This window comes from Montipora capricornis, unplaced genomic scaffold (assembly GCF_036669925.1).
Source record: "Montipora capricornis isolate CH-2021 unplaced genomic scaffold, ASM3666992v2 scaffold_422, whole genome shotgun sequence".
Taxonomy (NCBI): domain Eukaryota; kingdom Metazoa; phylum Cnidaria; class Anthozoa; order Scleractinia; family Acroporidae; genus Montipora; species Montipora capricornis.
In genome coordinates, this window is record NW_027180154.1 from 105,001 (window position 1) to 125,599 (window position 20,599).

Genomic DNA, 20,599 nt, shown 5'->3' on the forward strand with positions numbered 1-20,599 from the left:
AGAGTTAGTTCAAGCTCGAGGAAAACCCTGTTTCACTCTAAAACCGGAGAACCATTGTTGTGTATGAAGTATTCTTGTTGATCAGTCAATTGTCCCCACAAGAGATAAGATAGTCCTGTTCCGGGACTCCCTCTTACCCCGCCCTGAAAATGGGCCTGGAACCCAGGCGGGAAAAGAGAGAGTCCTGTATTACTTGCAAGCGCATGCTCGGAACGACACCATTTTTCCCCCCAAAACTGGGGGAAAAACCATATTTGGAAAGAGATTCCTAATTTGGGCATAGTTTATTTGGAGTGTTTTTATACTGAAAACATGGCCCGGCTGATGATGTGAAAGGAAATTTATGTTGCCAAGTTTCCGGAGGCATTTGATTTTGCATTTCAGAAATGTCAGTTTAACTTTGTGCCTAAGGCGGAAAAACGTCAAGCTATCCATGCAGTCATTATCGGTAATGATGTTTTTGTCAAAAGAAGCAACAGGAGTTAGCAAGTCTGTTTGTTACGTTGAAGTTCCTTATGTTTGTGATTTTCTTCGATCCGATGGCAAAAAGCCCATCCTATTTCATTACGTGCGTGAAGACAAGAAACTCAATCGTCATAAATACTTTTGTCCTTTGGCCATTTCAATTTCAACAGGAAAAGAAAACAAACAGCGGTTACAAACATTTTCATTTTATACTTGACGTTTCGTATGTTGCAGCATACATCATCAGAAGTGACGGTTAAAAACTGTTACACAGAATTTTAAAAAACTAGAGCGAGGAACTGGTGACTAGTTAAAAAGTGTGATAACAAAATCGTAACTTCCGGTAGTAGATTCTTCCGGAAGAAATTAATAAAGAAAAAGCTTCTCACTACCAATGTTTTCATTGAGAGAGGGTTTTAAGTCACTGATTAATAGCGTTTCTTTAATTTTACATTGCATGTCGGACTTCCCAGTTGCGAGGATTTCAAAATGGTCCCATTTGATGTTATGACCGGTAGAAATTGTATGGTCTGCAACAGCAGAGGCGTGGCCGACTTGTGTAAGAGCTTTGAAATGCTCGGACTTCCTGTCATGCAATCTTCTTTTTGTTTTGCCGATGTAGAAGGAATCACAGTCCCAACAACTGGCTTTGTATACTATTTTTGATCTTTGAGAACGACTGAAACGATCTTTGTAGGGAAAAAAAGACTTAATCCTGCAAGTGTTTTGAAAAATAACCCTAAGATTGACACAGCCATAAAACTTACTAATACAAAATTTAACACGACGAGTAAGAGCTTCACTTTGAAAGCCCAAAAAAGGCAAGACAAGAATGATAGGTCTGCTGAACCTGCCACCACTGTTCCTAAGAAAGATATCAAAAAGAAGATTGCATGACAGGAAGTCCGAGCATTTCAAAGCTCTTACACAAGTCGGCCACGCCTCTGCTGTTGCAGACCATACAATTTCTACCGGTCATAACATCAAATGGGACCATTTTGAAATCCTCGCAACTGGGAAGTCCGACATGCAATGTAAAATTAAAGAAACGCTATTAATCAGTGACTTAAAACCCTCTCTCAATGAAAACATTGGTAGTGAGAAGCTTTTTCTTTATTAATTTCTTCCGGAAGAATCTACTACCGGAAGTTACGATTTTGTTATCACACTTTTTAACTAGTCACCAGTTCCTCGCTCTAGTTTTTTAAAATTCTGTGTAACAGTTTTTAACCGTCACTTCTGATGATGTATGCTGCAACATACGAAACGTCAAGTATAAAATGAAAATGTTTGTAACCGCTGTTTGTTTTCTTTTCCTGTTGAAACTCAATCGTGTCAAATTACACTCCGTATCGAAAATGCAACTAAATAAATTTCCCACCTGTGTTCAGCATCAAACCCTTTACCGAAAAACCCTTTACTTGAATTATCAAGCAAAAAATGGGCAACAAGCTTTCCTTCAAATAATTTTTGACTAACAAGAATTAGTGAAATTTCCAATTGTTACCGGACGACTGTGCAGATCCAAGTTGTTCAATTCCTTCTCTGTCTTTGTTAAACCCATAAGTTACCAGAGGATTTTCCATTGGGCTTCAGTGTTCTACATAACAGCGCACTTGGTAAAATATTAGAAATACAGCTCACTTTGATTTCGGCTCGACAGGCGATAGATTATTATCGAAGTCCATTACTCGCCGCTTTTAAGATTCCAGATATATTTGGGTTTCGACAAAACACAGACCCCTGGTCAACTGACCCCCCCCCCCCCCTACTGACCCCATATAAAATCAATGGGACCCGATTCAAGTTCATCAATAAATTTAGCTTACCTGAAACTTTCAAGATGGGGGACGTGTTGCAGATTTCCGACTCTTGTTCTCCTTTTACTGTTTAGTGGAGGTTTTGTTGACGGAAAATCGAGCACAGAATAAGGGTGCGTTCGATTGGGAAATCTAGATTTAGATCTTAAAATCCGGATCTTTGGACTTCCAATCGAACACAAAATTCGAAAACGGATTTCGCGACGGATTTTGTTAATTGAAATCCTTACCCGACATGCACCAGGGAAATCGACGCATTACCCCAGCCCCCTCAAACCTAACAAAATACGTACAGAAGACTCTATGCACAAAGACACCTCTTAGCAGGGGAGTGACAGGCAAGACTTTTCCCGACACGGAAAAAAAATATAAAAAATAACAAAAAAACCCACGAAATGAAACCCAGATTCCGACTGGGTTTGGCAACCCAGTAAATACGGAGAAATATTACCCATTTTTCGACTGGGATTGCCATACGGGCAACCCAGTAAAAAACATCACGCACACAACAAATTTTAACGCATTTTGTCTCGTTGAATTTCTATGCTAAACACAGGAATTTTTGGTTATTGTCAAAAATCTTCTCTATTCGTTAGCAATCACCCTTTAAAATCTCAGAGAAATCGACCGATGCGCGATAATTTTATGAATTTTTTTCAGTGGGCTGTGAACGTTCTTCGTGCTTTCAAACGGCAGAGTGAAGACAAGAGATAAGTGCAGGCATGCGAGCGAAAACAACAATGATTGTGACATATGCATGACGTAGAGTGCACATGGTGCGCTTCTATTGATCAAAGTAAAAACCAGTGGCCAATAAAATATGTCGTTTTATTTTCGACAAAGTTACACTTTCCAGACTTTACAAAAATTAGCCAATGATAACCAACGTTACAATTTGTGGATACGAGGAAAAACAAACGGTTCCGATTTTATAACGTGGTAGGGGGCATCCCACGTAATAAAAATGATTTTCCTTTTAATTCCTTAATGCACGAGTGATAAACAAGTTATTGGGTTGACGGCTTTTCTAACAACTGACCTTTGTGTACACCAAAACGTACGCACACGGGGGATAATAGACCTTTTACCACTGAGTTATTTACAGTTTAAATATTGGGCTTATCTACAGGATAATCGACGAGAAACGAACGCGGCCTGGCCAGTGAGTAACAGTGTTCTGCAGAAACAGCATTGTTTGTGTTTGTCTCTACACTGGCTTTCCGTAAATTATTGTGCTTTTCATCTGCTTGCTTAAGTCCTCATGACTACGATCTTTTGTAACAGCATATCTTTGAACATTTTCTTAGAAAATCAGTTTTTACGACTGACAATACAAACAGATATCAAAACGTTTAAGCACGAACGTTTCTGAGCCAAAGACAGAAACCGTCGTCTCTCCCAGATATTTAACAACTATTCACCGAAGTGGAGGTGGCTAGTCCACCACTAGTCACCGACACAGGGGTGAATAGTGAGATAGTATAGCACAAATGGATGATTTTGGTTAATTTAGAGCGGTTTTCAATTGAGTGTCGAAAGTAATAAGCGAATTGCTTTGGTTTATGATTACTTCACTCAGTGATTCGTTCAAAGTTCTCGCGCCATTTTTTCAACCAATCAGAAGTGAAACCAAAACCAATCGTGGCTCGAGCGTGCACATTTTCCCGCTTTGTATCAGCTACGTGTAATTACTTCGAGTTTTGATTGGTTTACCAGATTGTCTCCGTTCTTTTTGATTGGCCAAAGTAATAATTTTAGTTTTGGTTTTACGACACTCGATTGAAACTGCAAGGATTGAAATACATTTGGGAGAAAATCCCCCACGAGTTGATCGGAGGTGAATAGCAAAAGGGATATTCGGAGTTCGAGCGCCCAATCAGAGCGCGCGTTCAACGCTATTCACTGTTTTAGTATATATCAATTAGCAACTATTCACCGAAGTGGAGGTGACTAGTGGTCAGAGTGGTGGATATTTACCGAGCCGCAAAGCGGCGATGTAAATAGCCACCGCCACTCAGGTGAATAGTTGTTTTAGTATATACTAAAAAAGTGAGATAATATAGCACAAAAAGATGATTTTAATTCACTTATTTCTGCAAAGATTACAACATTTTTGGGTGCAAATTCCGTGCGAATTGCTCGCAGGTGAATAGCAATTTGGATATCCTGAGTTTGGGTAGCCATTGAATCAGCGCGCGCGTTCATCGTTACCAAAATCAATGTGGTGGAGTCAAGGCAAGGATGCCGTTCGTGGGTCAAAAACATCTTGTGCTTAAGCTCCTAGGTGTTACCACTCCCTACAAGATTAGTCTTGAAGAAATATGTGGAAACGTTGCTCCGCAGAAGATGCAAATCCATCCCAAAGACAAAAGAAACCGTTCCGACTTCCATCAATCTCCTAACAGATTTGTGTTTCACCTCTTTATTCTTGCGTGAATCTATTTGACTCTGACATCTATAACATCATCTTCCTCCATATCTAAATCGACTGGAGTGTCGCTTCCTGTTATTTCGTCTCCATCAAAGTGAAATTTGAGCCTCGAGCGAGGAAGTTTTCTAAATTGACAGTAGGCTGTCATGAGCTTGTCTAATGGCTCGGTCTGAATAAGAGAAATGATAAGAAAATAAGATGAACCCGTCAGTGAAATATGCTGTGAGCGTATGCATGTTTGTACCAAGATAAATGCAAGTATACAGAATGAAAAAGCCTTTCCGAGTTCTCATTTAAAATCGATGCTTGCAGGAAATATTGGTCTGTGTAACACAGTACCCACCCTTTTCTCGTCCCCATACAAAATTTAAGGAAGCCTCGACTTGCTTACACTAAGATCCAGTTATTCAAAGCCTAATCACGGTCTTCGTGGATTACTGGAAACTTAAATTGCACTTTATTTGCGGATTTAAAAAAGTTGCCACAAAAAAAGTTGTTCACATTTTAGTTTTCAATTTTGTCTCGAAGTTTTGTTTTCCTTCAGCATAAGATTACACTGCTACGGCTTTTTTGGCAGGTAAAACTTTGGTTGGTATTTAATCAGTGATAAGTGTTAACTGGCTTTTGAACAACTGGAAACAGGAAAACTCATCGTCAACCACCTCACTACCCTTCTGGCAAGAGATGAGGACTTGAAAAGCTGATTCCCTAAGCTGAGAACCACTTTCTCTCTCTGCTACTTTACTACTTCCGGCAGTGTCAAACAGTCTACATGGATTCGGTATGGGTGGAGGAATAAACTGACTAGGCTGACTGAGTTGCCATGGTTACATGTATCTTCGAGCTGGACTTGGGCCCCAAGCGGGGGGGGGAAACGCTCCCATATAAAAATCACGTGGGTGCTTGTCGGAAATTTTGAAAAGAACCCCTATAAGGGACCAAGATCCTGTATTGTGGGCGTGGCCTGAAATTTTATTTACCAAATTATGGGTTTTAATTAAACAAAATTAAAAATTAGTTAACTGTCAAATGTCTCCTGTCATAATTTTTCGGCTCAATACCCTAGAAGGTACCGCTAAAGCTCCTGCTGTGGACCTTTTGAGGCTGAACACCCTAAGAGGTACCAAAACCACTGTTTTAACCCCTAAAAGGTACGACAAGCACCCCGGTCCTTTTCATACCATTTCACACCTCCCACTTCCCCCATTCCACCACCCTTTCATAGCAGAAATTTCTAATTAAATCTAGTTGTACAAAATTGAACTTTTCAGTAAGCCACTGACACTGGGAAAAAACGGGTTTACCTTTGATACTTGGAATGATTTCTTTAAGTTAGCATCATTGCCTTGAACTTTTATATTTATTTTATCTGCGTTTTCTGCATCAATACCATCTGTCATTAAGGGTACATTTACAACGACACACTCTGGAAGACAACAAATAGATTCAAACACAAGTCAAGGTATGGTTCTAACTGATGCATCTTTATGCAAAAGCATCCATCTATGTTAGGCTTGAAAAACAAAACAAGAATCAACCAGACCCAGCTTGACGTGTTTGACAACATGGCATGAGTAAGAGTGAAATGTTAAGGAGGAAATGAAGCACAAGCTGAGAGAAGAAATTAACTGCAAAGTCCTTGTTGTACCCAATCAAAAAGAACATATTAAGACTGACACGCTTTTTCACAAACCACTGGAGCTATGCCAACCTTTATGGTGATCTCAACGTTTTTATGGGTGGGGAAAGGTCATTTATGGCAGACGCAACAAAAACAACTGCCTGCCAAGGGTCGACTGACCTTTTAAACCGAGGCCCCAGTGGTGTTCATGCAAATACTATAACAAGGATCTAGGCATTCAAGATTAGTTTAGACTACCAGTATCTATTTTACAAGGTGCGATGACTCACCAATGATGTCTGCGACATTGAGTTTGATGGAAATTGGTGTGTCGTAACCTACAATATTGATATCTGAAAGGCTTAGCATAATTTTATCTTCTGTAACCCCTTCTTGCTCTGCAAGCTGTGATATAATCTTTCCAAATGGCTCAGCCTGTGGAAACAAACAGTCCTGCTGATGAATGAAAGAAAGATACATTTATGCAACATTTTATGTGTACTTAGCAATATTACTCACTTACCTAGTTTGTTGAAAACCTAAATTTGGAGATATGGAAGCTCTTCTATCTCAAAAGCTTTGTGACAGGGTATTAAACAACTTCATTAATAATTCATGACAAAACAGACATGACAAAATGTCATGTGTATGAGCTTTAAAACCTGATATAACTCCCCTCATTAGAATTCTTTATATAAAGCATACTAATGCATAGCTTGTTTTTTTTTATGCTTATGTTCTCTGCTCACAATTTGAAACCCCTTGGCTTCACCTCATGGTTTAAAACCGGATAAACATTCCTGCTCCTTTATTACAGAATGCTCAAAACATTCTTCACACATTGAAAGGTCCAAATACATAGTGTTATTTTTAGAACCTTTTGAATGAAATTTCACCTTTTTATTGGCTTTGAAAGACAGGAAAAGTGGTCATACTTTGATCAATAACCAAGCGATGCAGGGGAATGAGTTCGATACTGGGTTTACGTCACAAACTGTTTTGCATTGAGAAAGTTCTTTGAAAACAGCAATGCAAATTAATTTGTGATGTCAACCCGGTATTGAACCCATTCCCCTTAATTGCTTGGTCATTGATCGAAGTATGACCACTTTTCTAGCCTGTGTACATCTGCTTCCTCCCCTGAAAAAAATCGAGCATTCCCCTGGAAAAAATCGGGCGGAGGAGGTGGATGTACACAGGCTACCACTTTTCCTGTCTTTCCTCTTGAAATTCAATCAAAAGGTTCTAAAAACAACATGATGTATTTGGGATGATTTTGGAGAATAAATAAATAAAGTGGAAATGTGATTAGAGGTGATAGGCACTTTAAGAATACTCTTAAGGTGGCTCCCTAGAGTATTTGTGAATACCCTCACTACAGGGCACAAGTTACAAAAGGAAACTTAGTTAATTTCTCTTAAAGTTTTCCCTGTAGAGATTTACCAGTATGGGTACCGATATAATAAGGCTTATTTTTTTGGGTGTCAATTTCTGGATTATGGCCGTTACCATGGCAACATCACATCTTATGACTGGCAGACATATTCTTGTTTTTGACCAAAATTCTTTATTATTTATTCTTCGGTGAAATTTTTTTATACTTTGCCACATTATATGGAAATGATATTGCCTCACATTTTGAAGTGGTAAAAAGTCAAGGTCGTTCAGATGGTTTTGCCAATATTCCGTAAGTTGTCATTTTTCTAAATGCCTCCAATTAGCTCTGAAAGTTTTAACAAATATATGGTACAGGAAACACCCGCAAATAAGAACACATTTTTTCAGGTTTAAGGCTGATTGTGTTCTTATTTGAGGGGTGCTTAGTGAGAAATCAGCCTGAAAGTGTTCTTAAAATGTTCTTAAAATTGGTTTTAGAAATACCTCAAATTACATATTACTAGAGGTTTAATCAACAGACAATGCTGTTTTGCAATAGAGTTTATAGTTTGTAATGGTCCTGAACACCACCATAGTACTTTGATATAAGTTACTGTATTGTATTGTTTCCTTATCCTAATACCCTTTCCCTTTGTATTAAGAACATGTTTTATTTATCAGGCTGAATTTGTTCTTATTTATATGGTGCTTAATTATTGGCCAAATTTCAGCCTGATGTTTTTAATCCACTTGTTCTTATATGCCGATGTTTACTGTATTTGGTAAGAACTGTATGTGGTTAGAACTGAGCCAATTTTAAGAAAATATTACCTAAGGGAACATGAGAAAATTAGCTGTTAATTTTACAGATGTGGTCATGTCCATGTCACAAAAATCAGAAAAACATGTGCAATTCTCGCTTTACACGCCATACTAGTGCCCAGCTTGCATGTGGCCCTAAAACTCTCTAGGGAGCCTCCTTAAGAGTCTTCTGCCTTTGTGTACTTACAGCCTTCATAGAGAATCTCCTAATCCCAGATCTTGTTCTAACTTTCACAACAACATTTCTATCTGAGGGACTGGGAAGACCAAAACTGTCATCAAGAGTGTCAACATTGATGACAGAGGAAGGCCTGTGACTGTCAAAAGGTGACCCGCTTGTTGATTTTTTAAGGTTGTCAATAATATTGTCAAGTTCCCTGAAAAATAAGTTACCGGTAAGTAGAAGATAAAGTCTTTACAATGTTCAAACATCACGCTACTGTGAATTTGAGGTTCAAAAGATCTGCCATGTTATTAAATTAAAGAGGAAATATTTGGGTGCTAAAGATGTGTTTAGAACTTACAATGAGCACTTAACACTTCACCCCTGATGGGATAAAATCAAATAAAGGCGTGTCGTGTTGTTCAGCCATAGTCAATATGTTGGAATAATGAACTTTAGTACAATTACATAAGTGATTATTGAAAATTCTCTGCGTTGACTGGTTGCCGTTGAGGTGATTATTATGTGATAATCACCCAAGTAGTGTTTTCAAAATGGCTGCAGGCCGTTTTGTTGTGGTGACAGAGACAAAGAAATTAATTATTTACAGAAAATGTATATTTTTCAAATAATTACCTATGTAATTAAACTAAACAGTTATTCACCCCAGGCTCAGTAAATATCAGTGAATAAAAACCTTGACTTCATCTTGGTTTTTATTCACTGATATTCACCTCGCCTTCGGCGAATAATTGTTAATTATTTAAGTGTCAACAGTATTGAGCAATGAGGAACTAATCGGTGACACTGTACACAAATCAACTTAAATCACATGCAACTGTAGGTTGGTTTTTGAGGAGAGGGGAAAATCCTGAAGAGCACCCAGAGAAAAACCTCTCAGAGCAGAGTACAGAACCAACAAACGCAACCCACATGTGACGCAAAGTCTGGGAATCGAACCCGGGCCACATTGGCGGGAGGAAAGTGCTCTCATCAATGCGCCATCCATACTTCCTATTGAAGTAAAATCTAAGCAAAGAGTCAACTGGAACATTAACCTTTTGACCCTGAGAGGCACCCGATTGACAAGTAAAATTATTGTCTGGCATTAGACAGAGTAAAATCTACAATATGTTGTGTACAATGTACAGCACTGGGCCCGGTTGTTTGAAAGCCGATTAACTTAATCCAGGATTAGCGTAAACTTTGGTTTGCTTTTTTAACTTTTGGGTGAAAGCTTCTTTTGGTTATTTTTTGGTTTTCAAGCTTGACTTCGTCTAATGTAAAATTTTGCCAAATATCAGCGTTGTACAACATTTCGGAGTAGAGAAATAAACTTCTTGGTTAATTTTTAATCTGGGATTAGCATTAATCGGCTTTTGAACAACCGGGCCCTGGTCAAATTGACCAAAAATCTAGTAAAGAGAGCCCTTCCTACAAACTTCATCTATTTACTGCCAGAGTAAAAGGTGGTGATTTGGGTGCAGTTATGACAGGAAAACAGCATGCATCCTGTGACATAGCTCATTAAGGCTATAATGCAGTCAAATGTAATAATGAACCATTCAACAACAGATGTAGTCAGAGGCTTTGTTGGGTCAGAGCAGGTCTCATGATTTTCTCCACTTGTGCATATCGTGTAGTTTGTGGAGCAGTTTTAGTGGTTGTTTCCTCCTCCCTTTCACTCCCTTTCACTCTTGTGTTGTGGGTGGGGCTCATGGCTGGGTTGCCAGGACGGAGCAGTTTCCATCTAAGAGTTGGCTGCCGATAGTGGAAGCTCCTGGATACCTCAGGCACTGGTCAACCCTCCACTTACAATTGGAGTTGTTACTACTTACCTCAGCTTTGGATTTCTCATGTGCCGTTGATTAATCTTGAGAAGAGTGGACTCTGAAAGGGTTGGGCATGGAGGAGGGGAAGGTGAGGTGGTCCAACTAACATCTTTGATGTCACTGGCTGAGCTGTCAATTTCCTCAAACGATTTCTCATTGGTTATCCAGCTAGTGAAATGAACCAACACAGACGAGTTACAAAAGTCTATGACCTCTTTATTCTCAGACTACTAGTATTTTATCCAGAAGATCATTTTGACTTCCAAAAACATGAACCTTATCTGGCCTCCCTTGAAGATTTGAGTTTGTATCATGCAGACAACCAGGAGTTAGCTGTATGCAATAACAAAGATATCTGTTTACAAACATTGCCTTTGTCTTTAAAATGTACAAGCCCTTGGAACAAATGAACCATTTTGACGGCAGTTAAATCTCTGCTTGGCACATTATTGGTGATGACGATACCTGTAGGAAATTGTACACCGCTTATGCAATTTCGACAACATTCAAAACACCACTTGTGCCCATAAATCACAAAATGCACGAGCAAGTCCATACGATTCTTGTGTTTCCACAGCAACTTCCGTATTGTACTCTATAACCACAGGTACCCCAAGCTCAGTGTGAGCACGGCCTACAAAAATATACAGATATGTATGGGAATCCCGATAAAAGGTTTAAGGAGATAATTATATGAAAAAACTCTGTCTCACTTTGTTATCAATGGTTGAAGCTGTGGCCAGTTTGGTGATGAAGCGACTCCTTTGAAAGCTGTTTTCTTGCAAAATATTACCTCCTGAGGTTGCTCGCAGGACTGCTATTGCGTTGATGGTGGGTTGAGATGAAAGTTCAATGTCTTTGTCAATTGATTCTGATATGGAATTGTGAAAGTGGGAACATTTTATCCAGGAATATTTGACTCAAATTGGTGGCTCCTGAAAATTTAGTCTCCAGCCTTGGGATTTTATTATACCGTTGACAACCGAGATTTTGAAAAATGGCCCAAATCATGTCGGATCTGGAAAATAACCAGACAGGAAGGAAGCTACCTCCAATGGCAATAAGGTTGGGCTTTTTAATTGAAAAATTTTTCATGTACTAATTCTTATCTTCTTAAGGTTTTGATTGGGATACCCATACAAGTCCTCATATTCTTGTAGGCCATGCTGACACTGAGCTTGGGGCACCTGTGATATAACCTGTTTACGCATTCATCACTGACCAATCAGAAAGTTCAAACGCGATATCCTGTTGAGTATACAATCAATTGCATACACAACATTTTTTGCTACAAATTTATTAACTAAGTCAGGGCAAAAATAACATATTTTTCCACATTCATTTACATGTAGCAAGTCAATGGATGGTTTTCCCACGGTTGTGTTGCAGGGGGTGGAATGAGAGGGAGGATCTAGGGAGGGTAGTAAAATGTAAAAAAAAGGACATGTTATTCACAACCCAGTAAGTCCATATTGAGACATGTCCAGTAATTCAAGAAATTAGAAGCATGGCTATTTTGATAAGTGTCAAAAAGTGTCCCCTTACTCTTTTATCCAACTTCAACATCACTTATGTCTGGGTATACAGACAATAATACTAAACTTCACAAAGTGTGCCCTGGGCCCAGTTGTTCGAAAGCCAATTAACTTAGCGCAGGATTAGCATCATGTTTTCAACATTTTGGTGAAAGTTTCTTTTCATTATTTTTGTTTTTCACGATTGACGTTCTCTACTTTATAGTTTTGCCGAATATCGGAGTTGAACAGCGTTTTGAAGCAGAGAAATAAACTCCTTGGTTAATTTCTAATCTGGGATTAGCGTTAATCGGCTTTTGAAGAACCGAGCCAGTCCTCAAGTAAAGATAAATATCTGCATTAACCCTCACCAAAAAACAATGTTAAACCTTACAGAAGTGCCATAATGGGAAAAACTGTGTCTTGCGTCTATGGGGTACTCGAGACAGACGGCAGTTTTTCCCAAGGCCTAGTGAATATAATCATTATCCTTTTCCTAAAACCTAATGGAACCAATCAGATTGCAGGATTTGTTGAATGCCAGCTGATGCACAAGGAAAAGATACGGTTTTATATTTAAATCGTTCCTGGGACAATGGCCAATTGGCTGAGTTGGAAAATACCATCAGACTCTGTTTGTCCCCCCAAATTTTGCATAAGAATTCTTTTCAGTTTCTTTCGGTACTTACAATATGGCCCCAAAAGAAAACAAAAACAATAATTATTCAAAATTTGGGGGTGGGGGAATGGGACAAAGTCTTATGGTATTTTGCGCTTTGTCCAATTATAACATTAAACTAAGCCTAAAGATTTTAAAATCAGTCGTTTGACTGTAATATTGTAAACTTAACGGCACTTGTAATTTCTTTCGTGGATTCTGGGTAACTTTAACTTAAAAAGATTTTATTTTTATTTTTTACTACAATTGCCAGCGAGAAAGGTTAGACTTACATGTCTTCTCCATCACTGTCACTCTCTCTTGTTTTCGAATTTTTATTTTCCATTTCTTGTTCCATAACTCTTTGGAAGGCTTCGTCATTATCTTCCGAATCAGAGCTGTCTGACTCATCAACTTTTAGCTGTTTTGGAGCTTTAAAAGACAACGGTATTTGATTGCGATATGAAAAGATGTCATCGCGGTCTTCCCTTTTCCTTAGCACTTTTCGCCTGGCAGGACGAATCATTGGATTCGTTTTTCCTTCTCCACCGTCAGACATTGAACGGAAAGTACCAGAGATTGAAAATAATACGTTACAAATACAGAAAGACTGTTGCAAAATCTCAGGACGAAATTCGCGCGTGAAGATTTGTTAGCGTTTTCTCCTTAGTAACCAGGCTTCTTGATATTCCCTTGGTTGCCAAGCCCTTCAATTTTGTGATATTTTTCATGAAATTTCCTCGCTGGTAAGTAGTACTAAGTAATGTAAAGCTACATATTTAGTGTGCTGATTTAAATACTGTCTTTTATTTAAATGCGATAACTTTGTCGTGATCAGTGAATAAAGTTTTGTGTGCATCCGTGTGTAACCACCCATGCTACAGCTACACATAGTATGGTGCTTTGTCTGGAAATAAGAGTAATATAAATAGACATAAACAATTTTTGGCATTGATTTTAATTTTTGATTGGTACGTTACCGCTCAATGAAAATCTTTATAAAATAGTAGACATCTAGAAACGTTAGGGAAAAGGTACCGTAGTTAAACAGTGATTAAAATACGATCTTCACAATCTCAACTGATGTATATGGAGGCTGATATACGTATGACGGGCTGATACACATGGATTCGAATTCGTTGCGAAAGAAGAAGTTCTTTTTCTACGTATTTCCAAGAAGGCCACTTATTAGTGGGTAGAACTGGTTTTTTTTTTTAAAGAGAGAATGAACTAATTTGACATTGCGCTATTGATTGATTCATAAATCTTTCTCACAAGAAAAAAAAAAGATCTTTTAGGCTGTATTCATCATTTTCTTTATTTAATTAATGTCTTTAATCTTTCATATTTATCTATAATTAATGTAATTGCCTGTAGCAAGCTAATCTGGCAATGGGGTCAGCACATGAGTGCTCAGATGGTACATGTGACAGCCAAAAAAAACTCCAGGGAAATTGTTTAATGCACCGGTCAACTCGAAACTTCAACATCCTCCCCGGACAAGTCCGGGCGTTTGACTTTTTGAAGATTGGATCATTCAAATTCCCTCCCCCTCGGGCCAAAATGGTGTTCAAATGCCCTAACCTATCGTCGGATTTGTCTGTCATACCCTACTAAAGAAAAATCATCGTCGGCTCCCCCTGTATTTAATAAGCCAATCGCTCACAAATGCTACATCTCTTCCTTTAAACTTTTCCATCTCATCCAAACACGTGTTTTATAGCTGTTAGCGACTTCAGCGCCCGAAAAAAATCATTTGAAACCTGACATTTCCTGTTCAATTTTCCCCACCCCACGCAGGCAAAGGGTAAATTCCCCAGGCACAGAACATAGTCAAATGCCCAGGGTTTGCCCAGGAGGAGGGGGGGGGGGGGGGGGAGGAGAGGTTGAAGTTTCGATTTGATCGGCACATAATTTCATTTACAAAACATCTATGGAAATGTAAACAAAAAAGATTTGAAAATAGTCATTTAGTATGTTTTTCTCTTTCTCTCTTATTTTAACTACAACTACAGGTTCAGACTTTGTATCACTAACTTCGGAAGTTCAATTAAAGGTTTTGCATTACATGTAATTCAATAGCTGTGGTTTACACTCACCTTGGGTGTGGGGCCTTCAGGAGTAAATGGCTTGGGTTTGGTTCAGATCAGGTTTCATGTTACCCTTGGGGATGCAGTTATCCAGTAAAAGACTTCCCTCACGGTAAAATATAATTATAGATATGAATTCACTGACCTTGCAAATTATTTCTGTTTTATGATTGGCCAAGCCACCTCAGGGAGCAGATAAACCATTACTTATCAGTTCTGGAACTGTCATGGGACGTTCTTTTATTCTTTTTGATGTATCTGTGGAAATATCCCTTGGGCAGTTTCTGTCTAGGGAAAGCAGTTACACACAAGAACGTCCTTGCCTGTGGGCAAGTGCTATTTACCCATGGGTAAAAGGGTTAGTCTAACCACAGCTAATGCAATGGTGGAGGGGCCCAGGATTGGCAATGATGATGAGAGGTCTGTCTTTCAGTATTGTGGCCCTCGTTTCATTTCCAAACTGTCCCCATATGGGTTGAGTTTGTTGGTTCTCTCCTCTACTCCAAGAGGTTTTTCTGCAGGTACTTCAGTTTTTCCCTCTCATCAAAAACCATCTGGTTGACAATCCCCCTAATGAGGGATAACTGTATTTAAAATTTAAAGTAAAATAAAAAATAAATTAATGATAAAAAATGCAGCTAGGCATCATTTTTTATTTTATTTTAATATTAAAGTTGTAATCAGTGCTGAACATTCCTTTTAGTGCTGATCATGCTATGTTTGACCGACCGTAGTTCCATTTTGAAGAGAATGCCTTTGTGAATGTTATTTGATCTGTCCTAACAGTGATGTGGTTATTGCTTATCACTGTTTGTGTTGATCCAACATAGATCGTTACACGGCATTGCAGTTTTTATAAATTAGTTTATAAATTAAGTGATGTTCCTTTTTATATCCAGTTCTTACTGAAACCCTTGTGACTAACAGTTTTTTTCATTTTTTCATTCAAGCATGCTTCAACAGTAATGGACTTCCTTGGGATAAGCCGTTTTTTAGTTTGCCTCACTGGGATTGGCCTGTCAGTATATGCACTTCATGTTGAGTTATCCAAAGCACATAACGATGATTATAAAGCTCTTTGTGACATCAGTGAACACATGAGCTGTTCGAAGGTTTTTACATCAAAGTAGGTTTTTATTTTTATGCAAACCAAGGACCTTCATATTATTTTGAGAAAATTTTATCATCAGTGATATATTTCTGAACAGTGGGATGGTAACAGGGAATTTATTTCCTAATGGAACTTGGGAAGAAAATACTTCATCACTCCTGGTTCATGCCTGTCATTGGCTTTAATATCTTGAATAACAACAATATTAGTCTTATCATCTTGGCCCAGGTGGAAATAAGAAGAGAGTAAGGAATACGGTAGGTGGTAGAGAATGGGAGCAGAGGCAATGTGAAAAATAAGGTCTTCATACTGTGTCTTTGACAGTGGTGGGATGTAATAGATTAAGGGAAATCAGTGTTTAATTATTATTTTGTTTTTAAAATCCAAATATTCAGACTTCCAAGAATCTATCACAAATTCTGAAAATGGATTTTGTTACAGATTTTAGTTAAGGTAATCCAGAGTGAAATCTGTTGTGTTCAACTGGAGATTCAAACATTCGGATTTTAATATCTTTCTAAATCCAGATTTCCCAATAATTTTGCATGCACCCTTAATTCTAATACAAATCTTTGTTACTGTTGTTTTGGTTGTCAGGTATGGCACTGGATTTGGACTGGTTGAGCCACTTTTGGGGAAAAACTCTCCTTTAAATGTCCCAAATAGTATCTTTGGAATTATTTTCTACTCCATGATTGTGTTTCTAGGTAGGAAATTAAAATGTCATGTTAGTTATAGTCCGAAGTCCCATGATTTATGAGTCAAATGAGTCAATGAGTCATGAGTCATTAATTAATGAGACTCACAGTCAATATAGCAATAATTTATTGATTAAGCCTAAGCCCTTGTTTTAGCAATTAGGCCTAAGCACTCTCTGAAATTTTAGCTTTCATTTTATGGGTTAGGGTAGCTGCACTAACTCATTGACTCATAAATACTTGATACTCATATAGTCCACGTTCAATTCTTAACTATCTGCGCACCAAACTGTCTTTCTGGACCAGCTGAGAAGGGTTACATGTTAGATTGTAATAGCCACCCTGGTCAGAGTTTTCCTCTGTTCTTGTTTGCGCCAATCTATATTAATTACTGGGGCTACTGTGCTGATAGATTACATTAGAATACAGGGAACTGTTGGCGGATAGTCGGCTAACTGTCAGTGAATGCAAACATGTTTTTATTGTGAAGATAAATCTGTGACCTTTTAACAAACTAAAGATATTTTTCCACTTTGGTCTTGACATTTTGCCCTTTATAATATACTGCACAATGTTCTTGAAGAATTTGTTATCAGAAATTGAATAATTTGTCCCAGGAAAAAGCTAGGGGAGGTATATTATTTCTGATTATAGGTCACAAACTGTTTTGCATTCATGCTTTCAAATGATTCAAGCATTCCATAGCAGTTTATGACATCGTATGAATAATAGAATGTTGCTGTTAAAAGCTTGGTACTTGGTTGAAATGACTGCTGGTTTTGCTAAATTTATGCAATAGGTGCACTTTTGAAAAGCAAAATGTTGAACCTAAATGGTAAGATGTGCTTGCTTTTGATGGAAAAATTAATTTTGTCAATAGAGAATATGTGAATTTAGGTCACCATCAACTTAACTTGGTTTACTCTTTCCTTGAGCTACTCATTACACATGAAATTTCTTGATTGAAAGGTTTGTCACTCACAAAGTAGTTGAATGGTTCATTGACTAATTGATTGATAAACACTTACTGTTGATTTCAGGTGTAGTTGGTGGCAAATTTGCAGCGTGGATGATGTTCCTGTTTTCTTTATTATCATGTGTTGGCTCTGTATATCTGGGTTATATTTTATTTTACATACTTCATGATACATGTGTTGTGTGTATCTCAACTTATGTTGTGAATGCCTGTTTATTTATCATTAACTTTGTAAGCCTGAAGCATGCACTTGATGCACCAAGACCCAAAAAGAAAAAGGAATAAAAATTTAAATGACTGTGCTATAAAGGAAGTTGATGTAGTTTTGCAATTTTTGTCTTTATCATTTACCAATGATTCCTGCCCAAATAAGTAGTATTTGAGCTGCCATGTCATTATTTTGTTGAAGAGCTTTGTGGAAATGAGATCAAGGACCATGTTTGTATTTTGTTTTGTGTGCAGGTTTAACTTGTTTTTGGGTGGTGATTATACCATCGGAGAGCGGAGGGGTTGGCGCAGTGGTAAGATCTCGGCCTTCCAACCCTAAGGTCCCGGGTTCCATTCCCGGTTCTGCCGAGAGTGGAATATTTGGCGACCTTCTTTCCCTCTAAAGTTCACTCAGCTTTCCATCCTTCCGAGGTCGATAAAATGAGTACCAGCATGCATGGACTGCTTAGAAGTGGCTGCCATTTGTGCCTGTATATGCTTCCAGTCCGCTGGGGGTAAATTGATCATTGTAAAGCGCCTTTTGAGACGTTTGTGATAAAGGCGCTATCTAAATGCGCCACTTTACTTTACTTTTCATCTAGTTGGAGGCAGGTACAAAAGTTGGACCAGATCAACTCGGATTGCTGACCTCGAATCGATGTAAAAAAATGATAAGGAAAAAATCACACTAGCCCTGATCTTTAAGGTGGCTCAAACTCTACGACACTGTTGCACTTAATGGCAATGTTATGGTACCATATGAAATACCAATAATTGCTTAACAAGATACACTTATTAATGTGACATAATAAATTACGATGGCAACAAAAGAATGGTCTAAAATAACCCTACTTTTTGTGTTTAAGGGCTTATATCTCAAAAACGAACTCATGACCCCCATTTTTTCTTGTTGAAAAGTGATTAGCAGGATAAGACGAACTCTCTGCAAAGTTCAAAAGAATTTTCTCGAGCGGATTTCAGAGCCACCTTAAAATTTTTCAGTTTTGAAGGTGGCTATGAATCTGCTTCGAAGAATTTTTTAAAACTTTGCAGAAAGTTTTATCCTAGCATGCTAATCACTCTCCAGCAATGAAAAATGGGGGTCACTTAGTTCGTTTTTGAGATATATGCGTCTAAAGACAAAATATAGGCTGTTTTTAGATTGTTCTTTTGTTGGCATGGTAATGAGTGCATCTTGTTCAGCATCTATCTGTGTTTCATATGGCATCATAACAATAATTTCCTATTCAGGGAAAAAGTTTGGTAGATACAATCCTTCTAAATATGTGAAGTACTGTTTGGTGAAAGCCTCTTTAAGCTAACTTTGGTGAAATCAGAATAGTTTTGGCTTACAAGACTTTTTTTCCCACAACCAAGGTGATCGAATTATACTGTGGGTGTACAAAATTGGTTTATTGTTCATTTAAATTTACACTATTTACAAAAGAGGTGTATTGAAAAAATGTTATGAAAATTAGGTTCTATTTAAACAATAGAGTGTTTCTGTCGAGGAACTATCGGCTGATAGTTGCCCCGCGGAAATTTGATGTTCTTAAAACAAATGTTTGCCCGAGAAGCGAAGCTTCGAGGGCAAATATGCTAGTTTTAAGAACATCAAATTTCCAAGGGGCAACTATCAGACCGATAGTTGCGAGACATAAACACTCTATTGTCTTTATTGTTCACTACTAAATTTTCTTCCGCGCGCCAGCTCAAAAATCATGTTGAATTATTTTCAACTACTTTATTAGACGAAAGCCGTGTCAGCCAATGTAAAATTTGAAAAAGAAAACAAACAAAAACCCTCTTAATACAATTTCGATTGTTTATTTTTCATAAGGCCGCTTGTTTACAGAGGTATTTTCAGCGGACGACTACTATCCATCTGGGTATTTTCCTCGGACGGGCACTATGGGCTGATAGTGTCTCTCCGCGGACGAACACTATCGCGTCACGTGATCAATTTAAACTGATAAGAATCTGAGAAAATTTAGTGGTGAACTATAATGAATAATAGAAGTTAATAGCTAAAGTAAATTGCAGTTATGTGTGTGGTGGCCAAGGGAGCATAATAATATTATGCTTCTGAGTTGGCCACCTCCTTCTTTAGAATAATGTACAAAACTTACTGAGTTTACTTGATGCTGAATTGTGGAGCCTAATGGAGCGACTTTCATGCGGCCATGCCAAAACGCAGACTGCAGACTGTGCAGACCGTGCAGACCAGGGGTAAAATATGGTGGTACCCTCACTATTATTGAGAGCTAACCGTAAACAGGCTAACCTGAATGTTATTTAGGCCTAATTAGGCTAACCGAATGTTATTAATTTTAGGCCTAATTCAGGCTAACCGAATTTTATTTTACAGATGGTCTGCATAGTCTGCAGTCTGCGTTTTTCACTGTCCCACTTTCATATGACCTTGAAAAATAAACGTAAAAGCAAAATACAAACAAAAATGCAAAAAACTTAGATTTAATTGGCTTATAGAACAAAAACAAACCAGCACAAATTTTCATTAGCTTAGCGAACATTGGGATCATGGAACTTTCTGGAAAGTTTTACTTTGATGTCATTTGAAATGCAGTAATGTGATTGGGCAATCAAACTGTTTACTGCCCATATTAGGAGTTTCCTTAATGGTAATAAGGAGAAGCTTTGTTTTAATTTTGCCAAACATTGGTCCGTGAAACAAATTGCGAACACTTTTTCGATACGAAAGTCGTTCTATTATTGATTAAATGGTAAATATTATTAAAGAAGGATTTGATTACTAGCATGACAACATCTAGTGATCAAAGTAAATCAAATTAA

At 38.0% G+C, this 20,599-nt stretch overlaps 2 protein-coding genes across 3 annotated transcripts; one reads left to right on the plus strand and one right to left on the minus strand.

Annotated features, from left to right (window-relative positions):
- Positions 1 to 4,346: 4,346 nt before the first annotated feature.
- Positions 4,347 to 13,374, minus strand: LOC138035557 (NFATC2-interacting protein-like). Its single transcript, XM_068882203.1, has 6 exons — positions 12,997 to 13,374; positions 10,538 to 10,699; positions 8,724 to 8,913; positions 6,628 to 6,772; positions 6,021 to 6,142; positions 4,347 to 4,885 (listed from the first exon to the last, which is right to left on the minus strand). The coding sequence occupies exons 1-6, from the start codon at positions 13,260 to 13,262 to the stop codon at positions 4,724 to 4,726; spliced, it is 1,047 nt and encodes a 348-aa protein (XP_068738304.1). The 5' UTR covers positions 13,263 to 13,374; the 3' UTR covers positions 4,347 to 4,723.
- An 18-nt stretch (positions 13,375 to 13,392) lies between these two features.
- On the plus strand, positions 13,393 to 17,891 carry LOC138035559 (vitamin K epoxide reductase complex subunit 1-like). 2 transcript variants are annotated; one of them, XM_068882207.1, is made up of 5 exons: positions 13,404 to 13,449; positions 14,719 to 14,905; positions 15,744 to 15,919; positions 16,502 to 16,611; positions 17,643 to 17,891. In XM_068882207.1, exons 3-5 carry the CDS (start codon positions 15,759 to 15,761, stop codon positions 17,861 to 17,863), a joined length of 492 nt encoding a protein of 163 aa, XP_068738308.1. In that variant the 5' UTR covers positions 13,404 to 13,449; positions 14,719 to 14,905; positions 15,744 to 15,758; the 3' UTR covers positions 17,864 to 17,891. The 2 variants fall into 2 exon arrangements, with proteins under 2 accessions (XP_068738307.1, XP_068738308.1); XM_068882206.1 differs by lacking the exon at positions 14,719 to 14,905 and having other exon boundaries at positions 13,393 to 13,449.
- Positions 17,892 to 20,599: the final 2,708 nt, after the last annotated feature.